This window comes from Martes martes, assembly GCF_963455335.1.
Source record: "Martes martes genome assembly, chromosome: 15".
Classification (NCBI taxonomy): Eukaryota; Metazoa; Chordata; class Mammalia; order Carnivora; family Mustelidae; genus Martes; species Martes martes.
The window spans coordinates 32,017,370-32,041,167 of record NC_137903.1 but is presented as its reverse complement, the minus strand read 5'-3'; the positions used below and the strand labels follow the sequence as shown (position 1 = coordinate 32,041,167).

Sequence of the window (23,798 nt, the reverse complement as noted above, 5' to 3'; positions counted from 1 at the left end):
AAATTCACTTTCCTGGAAATGGATATTTTAATGCATGTAACTTTTTCAGATGTCAATTCTAACCTGCTTTCATCTATAAGAATTAGTTTATAATTGTTCCAACTTAATTTTCTCATGAAGAGATTTCCTAAATCTCATTATAATTCTAATTAGCTTAATTTTCTAACAAGTGAGTTATCCTATTTATTTTTGAAATAGTTAACAATTCTCCAAATTCTTTTTAAAAATATTAATGATGATAAAAATTAAAATAAGCAGTAGTACCTTAGAAACAGAACATTTTAAATTATTATGTAATTGAAAACTAAATTTGTATATATATTTGGAATGAGGAGGTCTCAATAGTACATTATCTTAGATTAAAATGAACTCACTTGAAATTTCAAATATTGTATTTAGTTCAACTGTTACAATTTCCCCACACTTAAAAACATACCACAGTAACACTAAATTCAACTGATATTGTTAGATAGCCCTAAAATTTATTTTTTATATAAAAACAACCTACTTGTTTGAAGGTATCCATATTTGACATAGCCACTAAAAAATAAAATCACAGTGCATGAAGACAGAAAACTACAAAAGTACATTTTAATGGATCTACTGCTTTTCAAAGATAGTCCATGTAATAATCAATATCATTAAAATCGCTCTCAATAAAATTTTTTTTCTTTTAATGATCCAAATCTATAGTGAAATGATGAAATCGAAAAACAAGTGTTCTTGTCAGAAGACAGGAAGAGAGTTTTTCCCTTTCCCTTAAGGAAAACAAAGGATTCCTGAAAGCCTTGCCCTGATTTATTTTTCCAATTTTAAATACCTTAAGAGTAGCGGAACTGCTACTGGCATGGTAGTATTTCTAACAGTCAATAAATCTAAAATATTATGTGTGAATATTGGAATGAAGCCATTAAGAAGATTACAGCATGCAACACAGCAGAGGGTCCACAGGAAAAAAGAACTAGTAATTCAGGACAACTGTGACCACTGACCTTTGAACAGCCAAGACCACTGGTCAAGCTGACACAGTAATAGAGTGCACATGCATAGAAAGTCATCTAGCCTGTAAGTATAATTTAAATGCTTTGGTGGATGATTTTTAAAAGGACCCCTTTTAAATATCAGTTAATTTATTAAATAATCAAACAATACCAGTAGTAAAATTTTTCAGGATTCTAGTATATCTTATTAATTCAAATCACAAAAAAATTCAGTAAGATCATTTGTTAATTTTAACACAACTCATTTAAAATATTTATATTTAGAGAAAGTATGATGCGATAACTTTATCATATCTCCTACAGAACTATTAGAGATAGCTTTTGGAAAACTGATGAAAAAGCTAAATTTATTACAGAGGGGTTAAACAAACAATCACCTAAAATATTTTTAGAAAATGATCATAACTTTAAAACCTCTCATACTTTAAGCAAGTGGTCCTAGTTCCACCCCAGGGTTGTATCCACTTATTCACTGTTCAAATTTGTCTGTAAGTCTGTAGCCTTTAATTTCGAGCAAATGTATAGTTATATCTACACCACCTAGCAGTGTGCCTTATTATGATTTTTTTAAAATTTCAGTTATGTACAGTTAACCTTTACTTGTAAATAAAGGAGATGATTCCTCCTGTCATTTTACATTTTTAGGCTTCCACATTTTGTGAGTACTATTTAACTTCTTCACATCTTAAAATAAATGTCTTAATAACAAACTAATCCTACTGGGAAAATAGTACTTCTCAATTAAAAAAGAATCACTATTAAGGATTGTTTTTCTCAAAGAAAGAATTACTATTAAGAATTACTATTAAGGATTGTTTTTCTCAAAGAAATAAAATCAACCATCATTGAAACTGACTATAAAAATTTTTGACACAAAAACACTGAATTATTTCTCTCTTTTCTTTCCTCTTTTCTTTCTCCTCTTTTTTCCTTTTTTCTTTTTCAATAAACAACCCTTTTTCATTAGGGCATTAACAGTAGGAAATGCATTGCACATAACGACAATATTTGTAAAAGTTGGGACTTTATTTCATAATTATTTTTCTATCCAATGAAGAATTCTTTGATGAATTTCTAAATGAATAACTCTAATCATTTCTAGCAGCTTCTGCAAAATTTTTGTAATGAGGCAATCTAGTTATAATGAGCTAAAAAGATAATATAATTCTTTGCTGGCCTGGGTTTGGATTTGTTCATACATAGCATAAATTTTACTACAGTAAGATAAAGTAGTTCAATTTAATTTGCTTCAAGGTCAGCAAATATTTTAGGTTATTTATGGGCATAAATAATCTGATTTTAACTTTAAAATCACATTCTTCCTATCACTAGCCATAAGAACAATTAAAGCCAGTATTACTGTATTTTTTGAGCTTGAAATTTTTAAATTCACTTTTTCAAACTCCCTGGTAATGATTTCAAAGTACTTGCAATATTACAGGAAAATATATGATGGAGGATTTTTATTTCCAAATTTTACTATCCCTGAAAAAAGTGGATTTTTTTAGGAGAGTTATTTTTAACTTAGAACTATGTTATAAAGATATTTTTAAGTAGCCACTAATATACATACAGAAACAGTACTAGTCTGCATTTTTGCCCTGTTTTAAGGAATACGAAGGCCAAAAAAATGCACTTTTGGTGACTAACATGAAACACAGAATACATCCTATTATAAGCTGCAGACACACACACACACTCACACACACACACACACACACACACACACACACACCCTCTGCAAGATCAAAGACCAGAAGAGAACTGGCACTTAATTTATCAGCCTTTACAGACAAAAGACAGTTTTCGTCATTTCAAAAGGATCAGATGTCTTTTATGACAAACTGGGTTTGCAGTTTAATTTACAAATAGAATTCTAAGTAAGCAGTCTTTGCTCTGCCAAAGCAAATGACAAACAGTGTAGGTTTTCATTCTTGCGGCCCTCAGCAGGATAGAAAAGATTAAAATAAAACTGAAATAATTTAGAGAAAACAAATAAATGTTTCAGAAAGTTGAGGGAGATCAAAGCCAGAATTTTCTGACCCCAACTGTACAAGCATTTCTTATTATATTGACCAGTGCCATCAGATCATTAATTAAAAGGAAAAGCACTGGCAGGTGGCAGGGAAGCAAAAGCCGGTAATTGGCCCCCTTCTTCTCCTTGCCTTCAAAAACTCTCTCATTCTTTTGCAAGACATGCCACTAGGCAGACAGAAATGCCTACTTTGTAATATAATGATTAAGATGAGATGAAGAGACTTAGGTTTAAAGAAACTCTGCCTAATGAATGCATCTAGCTTTTTAATTATGATCCCACTTTTACAATAGGAATAGGATGTTCCATTCAACATCTCCTCAACTGCCAAAAGGTAGAAAATGTTAAATATAGAATCTACACAGATTCCTCTCACACCCATGCACATACTCAGCCCTTTTATTTCAGATAGAAAACTGGGGAAAACAACTCTTGGCAATTCAAAGGTCCAGGAGAAAACATATCTATCTATATCTATTACTATATCTATATCTATAATCTTCATCTATGTACACCACAAAATAGCCTTCAGACTTACCACATCACTTGGTAGGTTGTTCAAGTCATTAAATGGTGATTCTAAAGTGTTTGTGTCAACATTTAACATAACCACATCCTCCAATGATTTATTTTTCACTCTCTGTTCAAAAAACACAATCATAAATAAATATCTTAGTATATTTTCCTTCCAAAACTGTAATGAGCTTAGAAATGTAGAGAAAATTGTCTTAATGATAATTAGCTTTGGGAAAAGAAAAAAGGAAAATCCTCTATTATAAGAACATATAAATGACTTTGCCTTATGAGAAAGAAAGTTTGTTCATAATCATTCAAAAAGATTGGGTAAAAAAAATCTTTAAAATAGAATGCTTGGTCATCTAAACACATTGATCTGGTTTAGAGATGTTGAATATAATTTAACTACCAAAGAGATATTATAACAAAAACTCACAAAATAGGCACAGCTACATTAAACTCTCCAAATTTACAACTTTATCAAATGAATTTTGATCCTATTGATACAGGAACTTGTGGCCACTTCTATACCTATTTTTAGCATAAATCATATTGTAGGACTAACATAAGCCAATAAGTATGACTTCTATAAGTGAACTAAGTTTTAAATAAACATTTTCTCTGTATTTCCCTATCAATTCAGTATAAGCTGATGATGAGGACTGTAAGTTGAATAAGTAAAATGCTAAAGATGGCCATAATAAGGAATTGTTAGTAAAATTTATCACATGAGTTTAATATAACAGATCAAATTTAATAGCCTATCAGATTGTTTGACTTGTCTTATTTGTTTGACATTTTAATCAAATGGCCAAATTATCTCAATATGTGGACTAATGACAGTAAAGTAGAATTTCACCAAATTTTTCATCCTTAAAGAAAGAAAACACAGTTTATTTTTCCTAAACTAACACGTATATTAAAATCATATAAATCTATTTGCCTTATTTAAATGATAGCAAATAGTATTACTTTTTGATGCAAATAAATAAGGTGCTCATTAATGAGATCTATCTATCAGAATTCCATAATTGCATAGGTCAATTGGCAATAAGTAAATTAATTTCAGTGTAGTATTTTTCTTCAGTATAGTATTTTTTAAAAAATGACGTTCTTGAATAATAGCCATTTTTGAGAATTATTAAATACCTTAAATTTTAAATTGGTCAAACCAATTTTTTTAAGTTGTTCAGGAACGAAATTTCCTTGATCCATTTAGAACTTCCAATCTCTGCATTTTAGGCAGAATGTTAAGTTTGCTAGGGAAATGGTGGTCTAGAGTAGGGAATTTGTATGTGTTAAGAAAGCCATAATGTTTGTGTGGAATATGAATTCTCAAGGGAACACATCATTTTAAAAATCCATCTTATAAAAGACATTGTAAGTACTCTAAAATAAGAGTCAGGATGGCTGTTTCTTAGAAATTAAGAGACAATCATGTACAATTGTGACACTATTCACAAAACATTTTATAAATAAACTTGTCCTCTTTCCTTTGCATATGTATACACATACGCAAAAAAGGCTCACATACATAAGTATGTAGTTATCTATGAGTTAACTACAGCATAAATACAAAAATAACCTATTTCAAAAAAAATAACCTATTTCAGATGCAAAAATACATTTATAATTGTGGCATACGGGTGGGAAAGGTGTGTCATAATTTTGATTTCCACCTTCAATTCTAAATTGTCCCTTTTAACAGAAACTATAAAGATAATCCAGAAACCCACTTATTAAAGGATGAAATGAGTTCCTCTAAATAGCCTGGAAAAATGGTTATGTGATGCCTAAATATTTTGTGATGACACAAATGCTAAACTCTGAAAAATAAGATCAGTATTAACATGAAATATATACTTTTTTCCAAGTTGCACTTAGTTTAAAAAAGTCTGATAAAAGATGAATATTAAATTCTGTTCAAGGGACCATTTGGTAAGAATGGAAAATGTACTAATTTCAATAAATCAATACAATGAGACTCACTAAAATGAGAATGATTCTACATAAGCAGCAACAAGTGAAATATAGTATGTAATTTTTAAAAATTTTTTTAAATTTGGATTAATGTCAGTATTTTATCTACCTTTCCTTCCAAGTCAGGCTTTAACTATTTTCTAAACAGGAGTAAAAGGTTATACAGTATATAAAATGGTACCACTTTCTCTGTCTCATATTTTAATAGTTCATAAAATTCATCAGCTTGCTTGGATTGGGAAAGAGTAAGAAAAAGGAGAACTTGCTTTTTTCTTCAAAAATAAGAAAATAATATCAGGACAGAGACTGAAAGTCTTATGAAGGAAAACAGTAAGGTATTAAAGTAGTAAGTTTTTCTCCCACATCCTCTCTATATAATAACGCATCCGGGCAATGTGACTATGAATGTGCATCATGTGTGTTACTATGATGCACTATGTTACTATGAGTGGCAGTAGTCCCACCTTCTTGTAAAACTGAGTCAACATTTTAGTTAGAATTTCTTCTGTATTTTAAAACACATAATACAATCCACTAACTTATTTCTCATCATTTACAGGCCTTTGAGTTCAACCCTAAAGTCTAATTTTCAGGGAGAACAAAATGTCCTTATCCTTTATTTTGAAGCAAATTTACATTTTAAAAAGAAATTTCTAGCCATCTTTCACTCATGATTATATAAAAATAATTAAAAGAAAGATTTGAAAGGATATTAGTTTCACATCTTTGAACAATTATATTAGAAGTCTTTGTAAAGCTGTTATGTTGAAACTGTATTGACCAAGAGAGAGAATATGGGATATTTTGATTATTCATAAAAAAAAATCTGTTGTAAATGCAGCCAAGCAAAATGTAAAAAATTACTCAGTTCAGTCTCACATATAAAATATCTAAATAGATATACCCATATTTTAATTATAATACCATTAATATAAAATAAGAAAGCACAAAAGATTTTTAAAAATGTGCCATTAATGATTAAGTAAGAATGGAATTGCAGGATGCATATTATCTTGTAATAAATTAAGGAGAAAGTTACTAAATGGTACCCAACTGGTTTAAAGACATTCTTGAAGTTCCTTTTATACCTTTTCATTCACTATTAAACCAAATAAACCAAACAGAACTGACTACAAAGACAGTTCAATAAGTCCAGAGTATAAAAAGGTACTGAGATTTCAGGCAATCTAATCATGGCTCTAAACAGCCTCATTTAATGATGAGCCAATTTAAAACAGAATGGACCATTTCTCTAAGATAATACTGCAAGAAGGAAAAAATTCTTAAGCAATTTGCTCCTTAAAAAAAGGACTGATTTTCACTATAGATATCCAATAAATATATGGTAAGTGTGATCAAATATTTAAAACATGTACCCATTTCCATAATATTTTGGAAAAGCTGAATCATTTGTATTAAAATTTGATATAGAACCATTATGCAAAAAATATATATAACATCAATAGGTACAATAAACAACTTTAAATGTTTTTCATCTGTACAAATAAACATATTATAAAAATGAAGTATTCTATCAGATACATTAAATAAGAAGAGACATGTGCACTGATATCAAATTCAAATTTGATGACTTCTTTGAAACCATACCAACCGTGGTTAGATTTTATACAGTGAAAATACTGATGAACAAAATACCAGTTATATATTCTACAATCAAATAACAGACTAAATACCTACAAATTCATGTTTTATTTTATGCAAATTGACCTTTCACTGCCAGCACCTTGTCATAAAAGAACAAGTTTTCTAAAAATTAATAAAGATTCATAATGTTATCCAACTCAGACTTCAAAATTAAAAACAAATTAAGTCTACTAAAGAAAGTCATTAAAATGTATTGTTAATGATTAAACAAATAAAAAATGTTGCCCTAGCTTTCTGCAAAAGGAGAAAATGACCAAAACCAGAGCACATGTAGGATTCTCTAACTTGGGAAGGACTACTACAGGAACATGACTTCTCCAGACATGATCCTCAGGAGTTTTAAAATAATCAATGGGATCTTCCTTGATCTGCAAAGTGAGGACTGATGGTGTACACGGTGACAACAACTAATAAGAAAATCAAATCTAACTCATTTAGGTTGCTGATTAGAAATTGGGTTAATATACAATATGCACAATCAGCAAAAGAAAAAAAAAAAGAAAACTGAATAAAACTGAAATCAGCTAGCATAATGATGCTATGCAACTGACCCAAGTCTTCTGTTTGGATCCAAGTCTTCTGTTTATGCTTTTTTTAGAATCTAATCTTTTAAGAAGTCTTCTCTGGAAGTTTCACTGATTCTAAGTACAAAGTATTTAAAGTTCAAAGTTTTTCACTATAATGATGACAAGTCACAAAAATCATTTTGGAATGAAGTGATAACAGTACAAAAAAATCAATGCATTTTAAAACCCTAACAGGACTGGAAATTTTAAAAAATTTAAAGCTATATTCTAATTTAAAATTTCATGATTAGTGTATTAAAATCACACCTTGAAAAAGCACACTGACAAACTGGATCATAATGGATTGAAAAATGAAACATTTTCCCTTTATGACTCATAAGTACATAGAATCTAAGAAATAAGTATAAAAGTTCCCAAGTGCCATAAAAAAAGTGGTTCATCAAAGACTAAGTTTTTAGTATGTAATACTTACCACATGACCTTGACCAAATTTAACATATTTTCATGGTTTTCATGCCCTCAAAGATGGTCATTCAGCATATTAATTAAAATGCAATTATTCCAAATATTACCTTTTTGCAAATGATTGTGTAAGTATACAATAATTCAACACTTGCAACTGCTTTATACTATTCAACTGATACTCTTTGAAAACACAACTGTTTTAACTATTATTTTTATTAATCAATTTACCACTCATGCATCTCATGTCTGAAAGATACTCACCTCTATGAGGCTGGAGTGTATTCCAATCAGGTATGGCATTGGAGCACTAAATTAAAGATATATAATATATATATTTATAAGTTCATTACAACTTAACTATATAAGTAATTCAGAAAGTTTACAAAATTAATTAAAGGTGGGGCGCCTGGGTGGCTCAGTGGGTTAAAACCTCTGCCTTAGGCTCAGGTCATGATCCCAGGGTCCTGGGATCGAGCCCCACATCGGGCTCTCTGCTCAGCAGGGAGCCTGTTTCCCCCTCTCTCTCTGCCTGCCTCTCTGCCTACTCGTGATCTCTGTCTGTCAAATAAATAAATAAAATCTTTAAAAAAAAATTAATTAAAGGTACAGTTCTAATATAGCCCATTATAGGTATTTAAAATTACTCAATACATAAAAATCAAATTCAATTGGAGAGGCCATGAATATATTCAAATTAAGATTTATTTGCATAAAAATCACAAAATCATTTATAATTAAATAAAGAGTGGTAATGCCTAAAAAAACTTTTAATTTATGAGGAATATTAGAGTCTAGGCCATAGTCTGAGTTAAACCTTCCACATACTTCATATCAAATATATCCTAATTATCAAATTTATTCACATTTCTTTTATATGCCTTTTTAAAATTCAATTGGATTCTTATTTCTGTCATTTTCTTACTATATCATCACTGTTTCACACCTACAATGGCAACAAAATGTTTTGATTTAGTCAATCACCCAATATTTATTGAGACCGACTATATGCCAGGCACTGTTTCGGAACTAGAAGGACAAAGATAAACAAGTTCTTCCTCTACTGTTATCATTCTTTCTGTGCTTTCTGCTCATGTACATTGTCCTTTATTTAAATGTCATTCAGTGTGGTGACTGACATAACAAAATAAGTAAGTAAATACATAAATAAATGTCACACATTCCTATTTATCCCATTTTCACTTCTAGTAATAAAATAATTTTAACAAATCACAATATTCAAGTATGTGTAAGAATAATAGTGAAATAATTAATTCAACAAATAATACCTGAAGCACACCAGATGCTACAACCTGGGCTATGGGCTAGGTATAATAATAAATGATATGAACAGAATATATTCCCTTGTGGATCTTACACTCCAGCAGAGGATACAGATATTAAATAATTTTTGTAACATAAAATCAGGCTTACAAGTAAGTTCAGAAATATTTCTCACAAAATACAAGAAGGGAATTATCCAACTTGACATTTTGAAATCAAAATATTATTTAACAAGAAAACGTGAGAATGGACAGATGTCTACAAAGGTGATAGAAGATATGCAAATAAATAGCTATCTAAAAATAAAAAAATTTTGACATTTCTTGTATAGATATCTCTGTGTTATAGTTAATGAAATATTTTCTATGTTAATGAAAACAGATAATCTTTTTCAAAGAATTTGCTTAATTTTCGAAATACCATTTTCACTATTAGAGTTGAGCTGTCCAAACTCCTGCATATCCACTTTGCTACTGAAAACCGGTCACAGATAAAGCTAACGGTGCTCAACAGTTTCCAAAGTAACCTAAAACAGCTTCAAATTTATTTAAAGATGGCTTAACCACTAACATATACCCCAAATTCACCAAAAATAAGGATGGTTAAAGTTTATAATTGACTTCTCATTATCCTGTTCATTATTTCTTATTTTATTAGATTCCATCTAATTCCCTTTTGTAGCTTTGTTCCTTCCCATCTTTTTTTTTTTTTTTAATACAATAGACCATCTGGAATTGATCTGATATTCTGGATCATTTGACTGAAAGTTAAGAACTATTTATAGGCCTTGATATCCTTAAGACCTAACAGATTTTCTGCCTTCAAAAGGAAACAGGAGGAATAAATGTGAACTGTTCCACTTCTGCTTAAATAAAGGAAGGCTGATTACTTCCCTAGTTCAAGTTCTCATCTCTGGAATTCCTTCTGGGACTCCACAGAAGACATAAAATATATGTCACTAACTATTCCGGGCTCCCACGACTGGGTTCAGAACATTTTCACAAAACAGGGTAGCAAATCCCAAGATCTTAAATATGTCAAGCTGTCCATGTCCAAAACAGCATAAAATTATTCAAGTTACTGTGCAAACTTCCAATTCACCCCAGGTATATCCTACCTACAAAATTTACAACATAGAAAGTTCACGGTATCTCAAATTTTGAAGCACATTTTAATACAATGAGTGTTCATCAAAAATATATAAGCTTTTTAAAGTTAACAATTAAAATATCCATTTTATAGATGTTGGACAAACACTGAATGGATCAGATTTCAAAAATTCAGAGCCAAAAAAAAAAAAAAATTCAGAGCCAAAAGTAGTAGCTACCCTACCAAAGTTCTATGAAATACAGCTAACACTTTTAAAAAAAACTTCATGAGAGCTAGTGATTTCTTGAAATACAAAAAACAAAAAACGTTTAGCAGTTGTTAAACTAGAATAAAAATTCAATAAAGGGCTCGTATGTAGAACTTAGTAATGAAGTAACTTGTAACTGTTTCTGTGAGATTACTGGGTTTCTACGTGTTTTTATCTCACTAATTACTAATAAAACCAAAAACATATAGAGATGTTAGAACTGTAAACATTATTAATCTAGAGCACAAATTCTTAAAATAATCATGATGTTTTGCATATAGATTTTATAAAATACATTTTATAGACAGATTTTGTATTTTATGGAATACAGACTTTACTGGTTATTTCTTTCTCATGAAAATTGGATTGTGCATCTCCTAATATTAAATCAGCCAATCTCATGAAAAGTAATTTTGCAACCCTAGCTGAAATCTCCTAATTAGATTAGGGTGTTAATAAGTCAGGAAGAGATCCTTGGCAACACAGATGTTTTATCATCCACGTGCAAAATTGTCCTAGATCTTTCTGTCAATGAAGTTATTCAGCAAAGATAGGATACAGGAGACTATTATGACTACTTCTTCTTTTGGGTAGCAATTAATCTCTACTCAAAAATAATCATCATGTAATACCTTTTTTTTCTTTCTTTCTAGGTTTTCTTACAGAAACCACCCGTGGGTACACAGTAACAGCAGTATATTAACTTAGGTAGTCTAAACAGCACAATTTTCCATTTATGCTTTAAAAAACAATTCTCTCAAAAGCTAAATCTGTTCCTTGCACAGAAAGAAGAGTCAGATAGGTAGACGACATAAAAAAGTGACTCTTGAACAAATAAAGATGATTATAATTTTACTGGTACTAAAGTGATACTACCTCCTAGGTGTTTAGGTACTCAGAAAGGTTAAGCCTATGTGGCAATATCATGGACTTGCCACATTAAAGTTCTCTCTCCCTCTCCGCCCCTCACTCTTTTTCTCTCTCTCATAGTAAAAACACTTCATATGAGCTCTGCCTTCTTAAGAAATGTTAACCATAGGCACAATATTGTGCAGCAGACCTCTGGAACTTAACCATCTTGTATAACTGAAATCTTATACCTGTTAAATAGAAATTCCCATTCTTCCTTTATACTAGTAGATTAAAAGAAGAGGTAGATGGTGTTATTTCCTCCCAGACACCTTCCCTATCCTACTAAGCAGTGTGGGCCACTTCTTCCTAGGTGTCCCCATCCAAGTTGCTTTTACATGCCTCTGGTATAAACCTTATAGTACTGAAGTATTACTCTGTGTTCCTCTTGTGTGTGCATGTGTGTGTGCGCTCCATGCACATAGGTGTGAATTTCTTCCTCTCTGTAGATACTGAAAGGGCAGAAACTAAGTTTCATTCAGTGCCTTACACATACTCACTGCTTGGCAAATAGGTGTTCACCAAATATTTGATGTACAAATAAATGGATAAATGAGTGAGTCGACAAATTAGCTAGCCCTTCATTAGTGGACCCAGATGCTATATTCATGCATGGTCACAAGATGGCATTATGGCTCTCCACAGTCTATGTCACACCAGTGATACCAGGTGTGCAAATAAAAATATTTCCAGAAGACAGGATTATTTTAGGATTTGGAAAGTTCCAATCACCTTGAAGAGTTGGCAAATATACATCTAACCCATCAAACCTTCCTGTTCTATGTCTATATAAAGGCATATAAAAATTTCTTTATTCAAAAACCATGAGATTGAAGGGACAATCTCTAATATTTTTCTCTCTTTTGCATAGAGATGAGTATGATTCTAAGATCATTCGCCAGGATGCAATGGGAAGAAAATGGTTTTCTTCTATTAGAAATATTTTAGCCCATAAAATTTTCTGACAGAAGAGAGCCAGAGTCTTGGCTATTTCTTTAAAATAAAGAAAAAGGAAAAAACTACATTATATTGCTCAGTTCTTAGGATAGAAGCTGAGCCTATCATTGTGACCTGAAGGTTCAGAAGTTTCAGATAACTCCTTGTTTGATTATCACTGCTGTACTCTCCAGAACAGGGAACTGTCTGGCATAGAGGCTGGTAGAACTTGTCCTAAAGGCTATTTCAAGGTTAGAAACTAGTAAGAAAATTCAAGGGACTAAAATATGAAACAAGCTTCCTTCCTTATAGTGAAGCAGCAGAAGGACTTGATGGCAGGGTTAGAAAGTATCAGGAAGACATCTCTGGAAAGAATTAGCACAGAACTACCTACATCACAGAATAATTTCTAAATAACAGTATTTTAGAAAGTCTTAAATATCCACAAAAGATAATTATCAAGGAAGAGAACATTTAACCCTACAGTCCAGAAGAAGATCTCAAGGCTGCTGTTTCAGAGTCTAACCCTTGTCCAGCCTCACTGTGACTATACGCACTCTTCCAGAGGAAGAGAACAGAAAAGTTCTACGGGTATAGCTGAATTCAAATCGGGTGAGATCATTGGGAGTTGTTTCTAATGCCAGGAAGCTTTTCAAAATTACTCTCAACATTTTCAACATTGCTTTTCACAGTGGCTTAGGGCTGAGACTTTGCTTTAAACCAGAAACTCAAGGAATCCCTGAATTAGAGGCAATCCCTTTGGTGGTATTTGATATTCAGTGTGCTGAGGGAAGAGGGGTCTAGGAAAGTGTGTCCTGAGGTAAAGGTAATGAAAGCGTGCCCTGACAGAGACAATCTGGTTTCTGACACACTTGGCAGACAAATCCTGACACCCGGGATACAGAGTTCTCTAACTGATACTATAACTTCCGTATGCTTTTGCTAACCACCAAATACAAGACTATATTTGCTTCTCTTTACACATTTAATTATCTAAATGACTATGGAAGTACCTCACAAAATCTAAAGAACTTTACGTTTGCCAAGTATATATTTTTGCTAGCTTTGAAAAGAATTACTCTGCCTTCATAAAAACACCTTTTGATATTTGCTACCGATCTCTAAGACAAGTCTCAGAGCTTGCATTTGTCTACATACACACCAAGCTTACCTAATCTACGAATAAGCATATTCTTTCGAATCATAAAGGCTGAATTTAAGGGAGTTTGGCCAAGGTCATCTTACCAGCAGTAGTCCAGCAGGTGCGGAGGAAGCACTGGGATGTATATGTGTTGCCAGAACATGGGGTACAGCAGAGCGGCTGATCCATGGAGACAGGCAGTTAACTAAAATTTGCAAGAGGATAACAATAATAAGTAGCTGCTGACCCTCCAAACAAAAAGACATGCTCAGGTTTTCAAAGATTAACAACAATCACAAAACTATTTGTTTAGTGACCTAAATCACATTATCTTTACCAATTCTGCCAGGGGGGAAAAAATCTTATGTTCAAAAGCCCCTTTGAAAAATATATAAATAGCAAAAGTGGCTTCTTGGGCATCTTATGGGGACAATTATAACTATCTGAAAATATAGTGTTTAGGGTCAAAACTGAGAACATAAATAAAAGTAAAACTGAAAAATCAGTTGAGCATCTTTGAAGAAATTGTAGGAAATTACAATTTGTGCAGCACAGTTTGCGCATCACTCAGATTAATATACCACGATTAAATATGGAAAGGAAGAGAGGCTGAAAGCTCCTGAGGGATATCATTAGGGCAAATTGCCAAAGAATGAAACATGAGCCAGTCAGGAGAGTCTGGAAGCTGCGATAATACCAGGGGACTTGAATGTTCGACAGTTGGAGCTTCAGTAATGTGTGAACTGCGGGTTATGGTATCAAGAGACTCTGTTCACTGACACATAGAATGTCACTATTGACCAGCAAACTGCCCAAGCTTGACAGCTGTACTACAGGAAGCCAAGTATATCATAATTTCATATTTAAACTGTTCATTTCAGATTAACATTTTGTTTCCTAGCTTTAAATCACAACAGCTGCAAATACATAGATGCTATTTTAAAGGTAATTGCCATTTTAATTGTTTTGTTTTGGCAAGCAGTTAATTAAATATTTTTTAATGCTTAACAAAGGGATATCACTTTTTTTCCCCTCTCCCTCCTACTGACCCTCATCAGAATTCTTTCCATGGGACTTTTTTTTACATCTTAAATTATATTTCTGTAAGTGTTAATCATTTTTTAATGTTTAAAGCAATAATTAAGCCAGCATTCTTCATTTTAAGTCAGCATTTCAAGCTTACTAATTAAATCATTTTATCCAACTTGAACATCGGAATTTAAAAATAAAACTATCTGAATATGAACAACAGACTTTCTGTAAGCCATTATTCCTGTTATATAGAGAACTGAAACTCACATACAGTAATCAAATTAACTTAAAAGGATAAATGTACAAAAAGCAATTCAATCTTAATAGAAACATTTGTCTATATTTAAGTGTAAAATAGTTCAGCTAAAAAAAATTTAAAAATTAAAGCAATCTAATTTGAACCAGAAACATAAGAATTTGGATTAAAATATACTCATCTTCATCATATATATTTTTTCCAGTTAGATTTTTATTAATTTTATATGGCAAACAATGTATTTGTTTCTATTTAGTATGCTATCATTAAAGGATTTTAGTACTTTGCACTTACAAGCTTTAATATTTTATCTACAGTATTCCTTCAACATGTATTTTTTTTTTAATTCCTTAATTGGAGCATACGATATACCACTAGGAGGCATTCAAATACCTTCACTTAACAATTACGGACCTTGGATTTATTTGTCTCATTTGAACTCTCACAGAGGGAGATGAAATAAGGTTGATCTAACAGGGTCAAATTCTCTGAGAGCTCTCAGGTACTCCCTGCTTGTAAATTTGGCATCTTTTGTTTTTTTTTTTTAAGATTTTATTTATTTATTTGACAGACAGAGATCACAAGTAGGCAGAGAGGCAGGCAGAGAGAGAGGAGAAAGTAGGCTCTCCACAGAGCAGAGAGCCCAATGCGGGGCTTGATCCCAGGACCCCGGGATCATGACCTGAGCCTAAGGCAGAGGTTTTAACCCACTGAGCCACCCAAGTGCCCCTAAATTTGGCATCTTTAAAGCTGTATTAACACTTTCCATCCCTTCAGTGTAACTCAGTGGCTAAAAGCATTTATACAGCTTTCAAAGGGGGCTACTTCACTCAATTTCTCCATTTGCACACAGATGGCTTTTAAAACAACTTATTTAAAACCTTAAAAAAAGGGAAAGTGTTCTTTTTACATTATTAAGAAAATAACAGTGTAACAAGAATAATACTGCCTTCTTAAAATGAGGAATTATAATAAGGCTAACTTATTTTATTGGATACATCCAGAGTCCAAAGCACTCTGTTAATTGCTTTGTAGACACCTTTCTTATGCCCTTAACGGTCATCCTTAAGTGAAGTTATGAATTGTTTGCCAAGAAGGCAGAATAACATCTAATGAATTTGACTGGCTTCACAGAGGGCGATTGCTCTACATGATGATAGACAGTTACAAAACACCTGCAACTGCTAGCATGTGGCAAAAGATCATCTCTGCTAATCAAGGTCTGCCAGGAAAGAAGGAAGTTCTACAGGATTTGGCCTGTAGAAAGAAAAAAGTTGTACAATTTTTTGGATTTAGGGGATAGGTGACTGGTAAAAGGAGAGGTAAAAATACTACCCCTCCCTAACCACGATTTCTGGCCAAAGCAACTAGAATGAATTATTTAACATAATACAGCACAAAGTTTAAGGTTCAGGTGGAACTACAAGGAATTTGTTTTTGCAAATATTGATTCTGTTAACTGTGAGACATTCACGTGGAGATTTCCAAAGCAGGCAGAAGCAGACCAAAGATCCCCCCTACCCCCCTAGCAGCATGTAATAACTATGTGATTGAAAACTAGAGAGAACACTATTATAGCATCTCCTTTCTGGAGGAGTTAGTAAAGTAGTAAGCAAAAAAACACAACTAAGAAAAAACAAACTTAGTAGGAAATCAAACACAGTTACATATAAGCTGTATAAAACAGTAAGAGCGAAGTACACAAAATTAGGGCTTTGCCACTTAAGAAGCTGTGTGACACTGGCATATGTACAAGTATAACCAGATCTGCTTCCTAACCTTTAAGTATACGCTAATCGATCTGTAAGCACTGTCTCTGAGATACAGTATTCTTCAGTCTTAGATCAGTTCAATTCTAACATTTTAATTGTTAATGTTGTTAACGATTTTTTTTCCAGATAGGTGGTTAACAGAATTAGACTACAAATCAGACCACCTTCAAAATACGTCTAAGATCATCTCTAAAACCTTTACAGCACATGAAGTAACTGAGCAATTGGAAATATCATAAGTTACTTGCTTCATTAAACAAAAATTTTAAGTGCCTGCCTATGTGTTATCATAAATCTCTACCAGGCCACAGGGACCCAGTACTGAACAGAACAAAGTCTCTGTTTTCATGGAACTTACATTTTAGTGGGGAAAGCAAACAATAAACAAGTATATATTATGTGGGTTAGAGGTAAGTTCTAAGAGGAAACCTAGAGTAGGCTAAGTGGGTAGAAAGTGACAGAGGGGCAGTTTTAGACGGGAGAATTAGGGACAAACTCTGATGCCGTGACATCTGAACTGAGACCTGAATGCTAGAAGAGAGCCAGCTGTTTCGGCTTTGAGGAGAAGAGCATTCCAGGCAGATGAGGTGGGAACATGCTCGTCATCTTCACAGAGGAGTAGGGAGGTCTGCATGATTAGATTGGAGTAAGCGGGAGAACAGTGGGAGAACAGTGGGAGGTGAGGTCAGTGAAGCGTGGTCAGAACTGGAGGGCCCTCTGGGATATGGCAGAGACTCTTGTCTTACTCTTCAGGAAATTTCTCCACACCTCTGAAGGGAGCTGTCACAACAAATTATTTATCTAGAACATTCTAACACCTATGCAGGTTAAGGAAAATAAACTGTATTTTAGAAGTCTCATTTGCAGACTGAAGTACTTCTAAAGAAATGAGATCAATTTATAAGCCAAGTAAGAAGAATCATTTTAATTATAAGTTTATTATGATCTATTGATTCTTTAAGCACAGAGGGAAATGACAATCATACTTCTTTGGACTAGAATTACCCAAGACTCTACGTCTGGTTCGTGACAGGACTAGAACTCTATATTCTTTGCTAATATTCTGTCAGCGGTTTCTTTAATACCACAGCTGTTCTTCATGAAAGCAAAGAGGGTGGGAGAAGTTGTTTCAGTATTTGAGTCAGAACATATCCTGGTCACTATGCTCTGGAAACTATAGAAATAATAAAGGAGGAATAATATATAATAAGGCTATAATTTTCAGAGAAAAGCAAATTACCAAATAAAGATTTAAGGAAAAAACCCTTATCATCTTTGTTAAATGACAAATGAATATTTAAATGCACATATGATTTCACAAAGCATACTCAAAATATTGACTTGGTATGGTCCCACAGTACTGACTAATGCACAATAAAATCACTGGGAACATTTCTCTCCCATGCACTACAATTATAAAACAAGTATATATGGAAACGATGTGAAGAGGAAAGAACTGATGAGGCCTATAAAATCAGGGGGAGAAACTTGAAAAGAAGGTGGACAACAGTGAACTCCATCATCAAATAAATGTACTTGGAACTTCCAGTCCCAGGCCACCAGGGTCTAACAGAGATATTGTCAATAATAATAATAATAATAACAACAACAACAACAACAAGTGTATATGTAATGCTTACTATGTGCCAGGCACTATCCTGAGTACTTGATGTACTCAGACTTCATCCTCACAACAACATTATGAAATAGCTTCTATCATGATTATTTCCATTTTACAGATCAGGACACTGCAACAAAGTTAAGCCAATGCCCTAAGATCACACACCTAGTATGTGGCAAAGCCAGGATACCAACCCAAGCAAACTCCTGAGCACAATAACCATTATTTTAGGGAACCTGGGTGGCTCAGTGGGTTAAAGCCTCTGCTTTCGGCTCAGGTCATGATCCCAGGGTCCTGGGATCGAGTCCCACATCGGGCTCTCTGCTCAGCAGGGAGCCTGCTTCCTCCTCTCTCTCTCTCTCTGCCTGCCGCTCTGCCTACTTGTGATCTCTGTCTGTCCAATAAATAAATAAAATCTTTAAAAAAAATAAATAACCATTATTTTAAACTGCCTTTTTAAAAAAATTTTTTATTAACATATAATGTATTATTAGCCCCAGGGGCACCGGTCTGTGAATCGCCAGGTTTACACACTTCACAGCACTCACCATAGCATATACCCTCCCCAATGTCAAACTGCCTTTTTTTTTTTTTTTCGACAGAGATCACAAGTAGGCAGAGAGGCAGGGAGAGAGAGAGAGAGGAGGAAGCAGGTTCTCCACCGAACGAAGCCCGATGTGGGACTCAATCCCAGGACCCTGGGATCACGACCTGAGACGAAGGCAGAGGCTTTTACCCACTGAGCCACCCAGGTGCACCTAAACTGCCTTTTTTTAAAAAGAAGACATTATTTATTTATTTGCCAGAGAGAGAGCAAGAGAGAGAACACGAGCAGGGGGAGCAGCAGGCCGAGGGAGAAGCAGGCTCCTTGCTGAGCAAGGATGACCCTAGGATCATGACCTGAGCGGAAGGCAGACACTTAACCGACTGAACCACCCAGGTGTCCCTAAACTGCTTTCTGATACATAAGCATTCAAAATTCCCATATTGGGGCACCTGGGTGGCTCAGTGGGTTAAGCCTCTGCCTTCGGCTCAGGTCATGATCTCAGGGTCCTGGGATCAAGCCCCGCATTGGGCTCTCTGCTCTGCAGGGAGCCTGCTTCCCCCTCTCTCTCTGCCTCTCTGCCTACTTGTGATCTCTGTCAAATAAATAAACAAAAATCTTTAATAAAAAAAAAACGGGCGCCTGGGTGGCTCAGTTGGTTGAGCAACTGCCTTGGGCTCAGGTCATGATCCCGGACTTCCAGGATGGAGTCCCGCATCGGGCTCCCAGCTCCTTGGGGAGTCTGCTTCTCCCTCTGACCTTCTCCTCTTTCATGCTCTCTCTCACTCATTTTCTCTCAAATGAATAAATAAAATCTTAAAAAAAAATTCCCATCATTATGGGGCTCCAAATAACATCTACTGGCTGAAAATATTCTATCTTAGTTATATGGTGGAGAATGAGTCTTTACACTCAACGAACAAGAACACCTGACCTTTATAAGAAATAGTTGATATCTGTGACAGAGATCCAATTTCTAAAACTTTCCTCAGGCATCATAGTGGGCATTCAGCAGGAAACCAATGGAACAGATTCTCTCAGATGTTGAAAAGATAATTGATAAAAATTCTACCAGTTATCATCTCAGTTTGGATCTGCAAGAATATTGAGTTGGAAACCAAACTAAAGTTCTTTCCCTTTGTGATATAAAATCACATTCATTCTACTTTCTTAAAGTCAAACTATATTTATTAGAGGAAATCAGCCACTAATAAAACTAGGCAATGTTTTAAGCAATTAAATAGACATGTATTTGGGGGGAAGGGGAAACAGCATTACCAGATTCCCAAAGAGACCACAGGTAAACAACCCATCTAGTGTGATGACCACAATGAAAACAGCACAATTCAAACTCAACCCCCTTTACAAGTAAAGCTCTCGTATGGACGCAAAGTCATTCCCATATCTCGTAGACTGTGCCTCATTCTTATGGATAAGTTCTATTCACTTCAGCTAAAGTTCTATATGAATTATTGAGGGGCAGATTTATGTCCCCTAAGAATGCATTTATGCACAAAAACCAAGAAATATAGATTAGAGACTTCATTTGATTTTTAACTGAATCAATATTTAATTCAGAAATTTATGCACTATAAATAACTAAAGGTATACAGAATAAATTGCTGCAGATGGGAATATGATAAATTCCTCATGGAATGAAAAAAAATTAGTGGAAAGCATAGAGAAACCATCTGTTTAAACATGTTTAATTTACACTCCCATTTAAAAGTTTAGACCAAAGGAAGTAGCAGTAGGGTATCTGACGACTACAAAGTTATCCTAACTATAAAATATTCTTACTGGAGGGGCGCCTGGGTGGCTCAGTTGGTTAAGCATCTGACTCTTGATTTCAGCTCAGGTCATAATCTTAGGGTCCTGGGATCAACCCCCAACACAGACACACACACAGACACACACACACACACACACTGTCCAGACTCTCTTGCTCCGCAGGAAGTCCACCTGAGGATTCCCTCTTCTTATCCCTCTGCCCCACCCCACTCATATTTTCTCTTTCTCTCTCTCTCTCAAATAAATAAATAAATCTATAAAAAATATATTCTTACCCAAGCAAAATTCTAAAATTTAAATCAAGTGACAGTTGTTTAGAAAATATTCGGGAAAAAAAACAGCAATTTTATATAATGAAAAAAGACAGTATTTGCACATTTTTAATGTTTATACTAAAATATTATTTTATATTTCATTCTCTTTCTTCATTCTATTGGGATGGCAAATTCTGCCACTTAATTGCTAAAAAATCAACCTAATCTCTTTCCGTCATACACAAATCCTCTGAAGAGTTTTAATCGTCTCACATTTGATCACTAGTTCATTAGCTTTTCCTAGTCAAACAACTTTAAATTTTTCTGCTTACTTACTTCTTTTACATATTTATTCTTTTAATGATTTTACAGATGGGGAAACTGAGGGAAAGTTAAATTTCCCAAGATCACACAACTAGTAAATGGGACACCAAACACGTGCCAGTTACTATTATTGGTTCTGGGGATATAGTAATGAAAAAAGAGACAAAAATTCTGCCCTTAGGGAGTCTGCCTTCTAGTTACCCTCTATAAACTACCATTACAGTCATACCAACTCTCCTCGACTCTTTGGTTCTCTGTAGCGGTAACATTACGCATATATGCCATAGGCTTAAAACAAATTTCTTCCCCTACACAACCTTTCCCTATTACTAAATTTTTTGCTTTCTACTTCTGACTCTCAAATTTGATTCAATACCAGTTTTGTTTTTCCTAAAAAAAAAGGCCCGTCTACCTTTCCACCAAAGTTTAGCAGTCTAATCTACAACATTGCTCAAATGTATCCATCTATCTTCTCTCCTCAAAAACTCATAGATACTGAATTCTAAAGGATTATGAGTTAAGAAGTTCATGAATAACATAAAGACTATATAATTTAGGCAATTATTTAAGAAATAAACAGTACAATTAAAGAATGACTGCATTTAATAGGTAGAAAGGATCTTTCTTGCTCAATTCTTTCATTTTTTAAACAAGAAACCGCAGGAAAAAAGTTAAATGGCTTATATGAAGTCTAATTTCTTTGTTAAGTAGTTAGGACTGAAACACAAATCTCTAATTTAGAAGATATTACTAATATAATTGCTCTGCTACCATATCTTGGGGTAGAGTAATACTGTAAACAACCAATAAAGAAATCCAATTGGCTGATGCTCGTTTTAACTATTAGGCATTTCTGAAAATCATAATTTAAAATATCCCTTACCAGGAACAAAATAAAACTGGTTGCAGACTATTAGCAATTAGAAAAAAGACAATCACAATTGCAAAGCAATCACAAAGGAAGTTCTAAATCTTTATAAATGGAATTAAATAGCTCTTAATTTTTAAGGCATATATAATTAAATAAGAATGAATAATCACACACATATATTAAATATTCTAATATTAAAATTGTACATAATATCCTCATATGTACTTAACATACATATATATGTATGTTTAGCATGCACATCAAATATATTTAAATATATACATCTATATATGAACATTTATTTAAGTATCTACAGTCATGTGAATATTTATATGCACACATACCCATATTAAGCTGCAATTTACTGGTAATTAAATGATATCAAGCCCACTACCATTAGACAGGAACTAAACAAATATCTCATGAAGACTGGTCCTTTGTGTCATTCTACACTTCTCCCTCTTCCTTACCTACTTTCAAACAGACTCTATATCCAACAGAAGTTTCCTTAGAAATGTTTCTAAAACCCAACTTCATCTTCGTCTTACGTCACCCCTTGCTTTTATTACTGCACAGCCTTTTAACTGGACTCCTATTAGAAGGAATTTCCCTACCCCATTTTTTTCTTTTATAATGCCACCAGTGTTATCTTCCCCAAAACAAAACTGGTCATATTATGTACCTCATTTGCCTCCCCACAATCTGTTGGATAAAATCCAAGCCCCTTAAGTTAGCAAACATGTTTCTACACAATCTGGCTATTACTTATCTCTCCAGCTACATTACATAGCACAACTTTTCTCTCTTTTCACACACACATACAGAGATATGTTAAACAAGTATATATTTCCTACACAAGACATCAATGCCTTTCAAGAACCAGTGTCGTCCTGAAGTCAACTTTTTAATCTTACTACTCTCCCTCTTACATTTCCCATATTAGAGTTCTTATCACATTGACTGGCCTTGATTCACTGACATAATATGATTTATGTTTTAATTTATATTTATGATTCTAATTAATAACTTTGAAATTCCCAATACATAATACCTGGTAAATAATAATAACAATGCACAAATGAATAAATCAATACTGTTATACTTGGTCTTTGGAAAAATTTACCAATGTTAAATATTTCCTTCAACTTAAAGGTCTTCCTTTTCTACTCTTTGTATAATACACTAGGAAATCAAATAAAATAGCTGATTCATGGAAGCTGTGCCCTTCACATATTGCCCATTAGCTCCAAAATCACTCTTTGCTACCCATCTGTGATAATGTGTTTTTCTTGGTGTTTTTCTCTTTTACCAGATAGCCTAATGTTAGTAGAAGACAAAGAAGAACTTAGTACAGGACACTGGAGATACACTGCAGGAGGAAAGGATTTTTGCTTCCTGGTTCCAGTGTGCTCTCAGGCAGGCTCCTACAGGGCTAGGCTTCTGCAGTACACAGTGGCCAGTAACACCCAGCAGTAATATCTGGTAGCTTGTTCAGGTGATTTTGTGGCAGAATTCTTCTG

General features: G+C 33.6%; 1 protein-coding gene across 2 annotated transcripts in view; it reads right to left on the bottom strand.

Annotated features, from left to right (window-relative positions):
- Window positions 1-23,798, bottom strand: part of DENND1B (DENN domain containing 1B) — a 256,368-nt gene that overhangs the window by 91,033 nt on the left and 141,537 nt on the right. For both annotated transcript variants that reach the window (XM_080824962.1, XM_080824961.1), the window contains 3 exons: window positions 13,918-14,018; window positions 8,451-8,496; window positions 3,575-3,676 (listed from right to left, as the gene is read on the bottom strand). In XM_080824962.1, coding sequence (XP_080681088.1) covers window positions 3,575-3,676; window positions 8,451-8,496; window positions 13,918-14,018 — 249 coding nt within the window. The remainder of the gene's footprint in view (window positions 1-3,574; window positions 3,677-8,450; window positions 8,497-13,917; window positions 14,019-23,798) is intronic.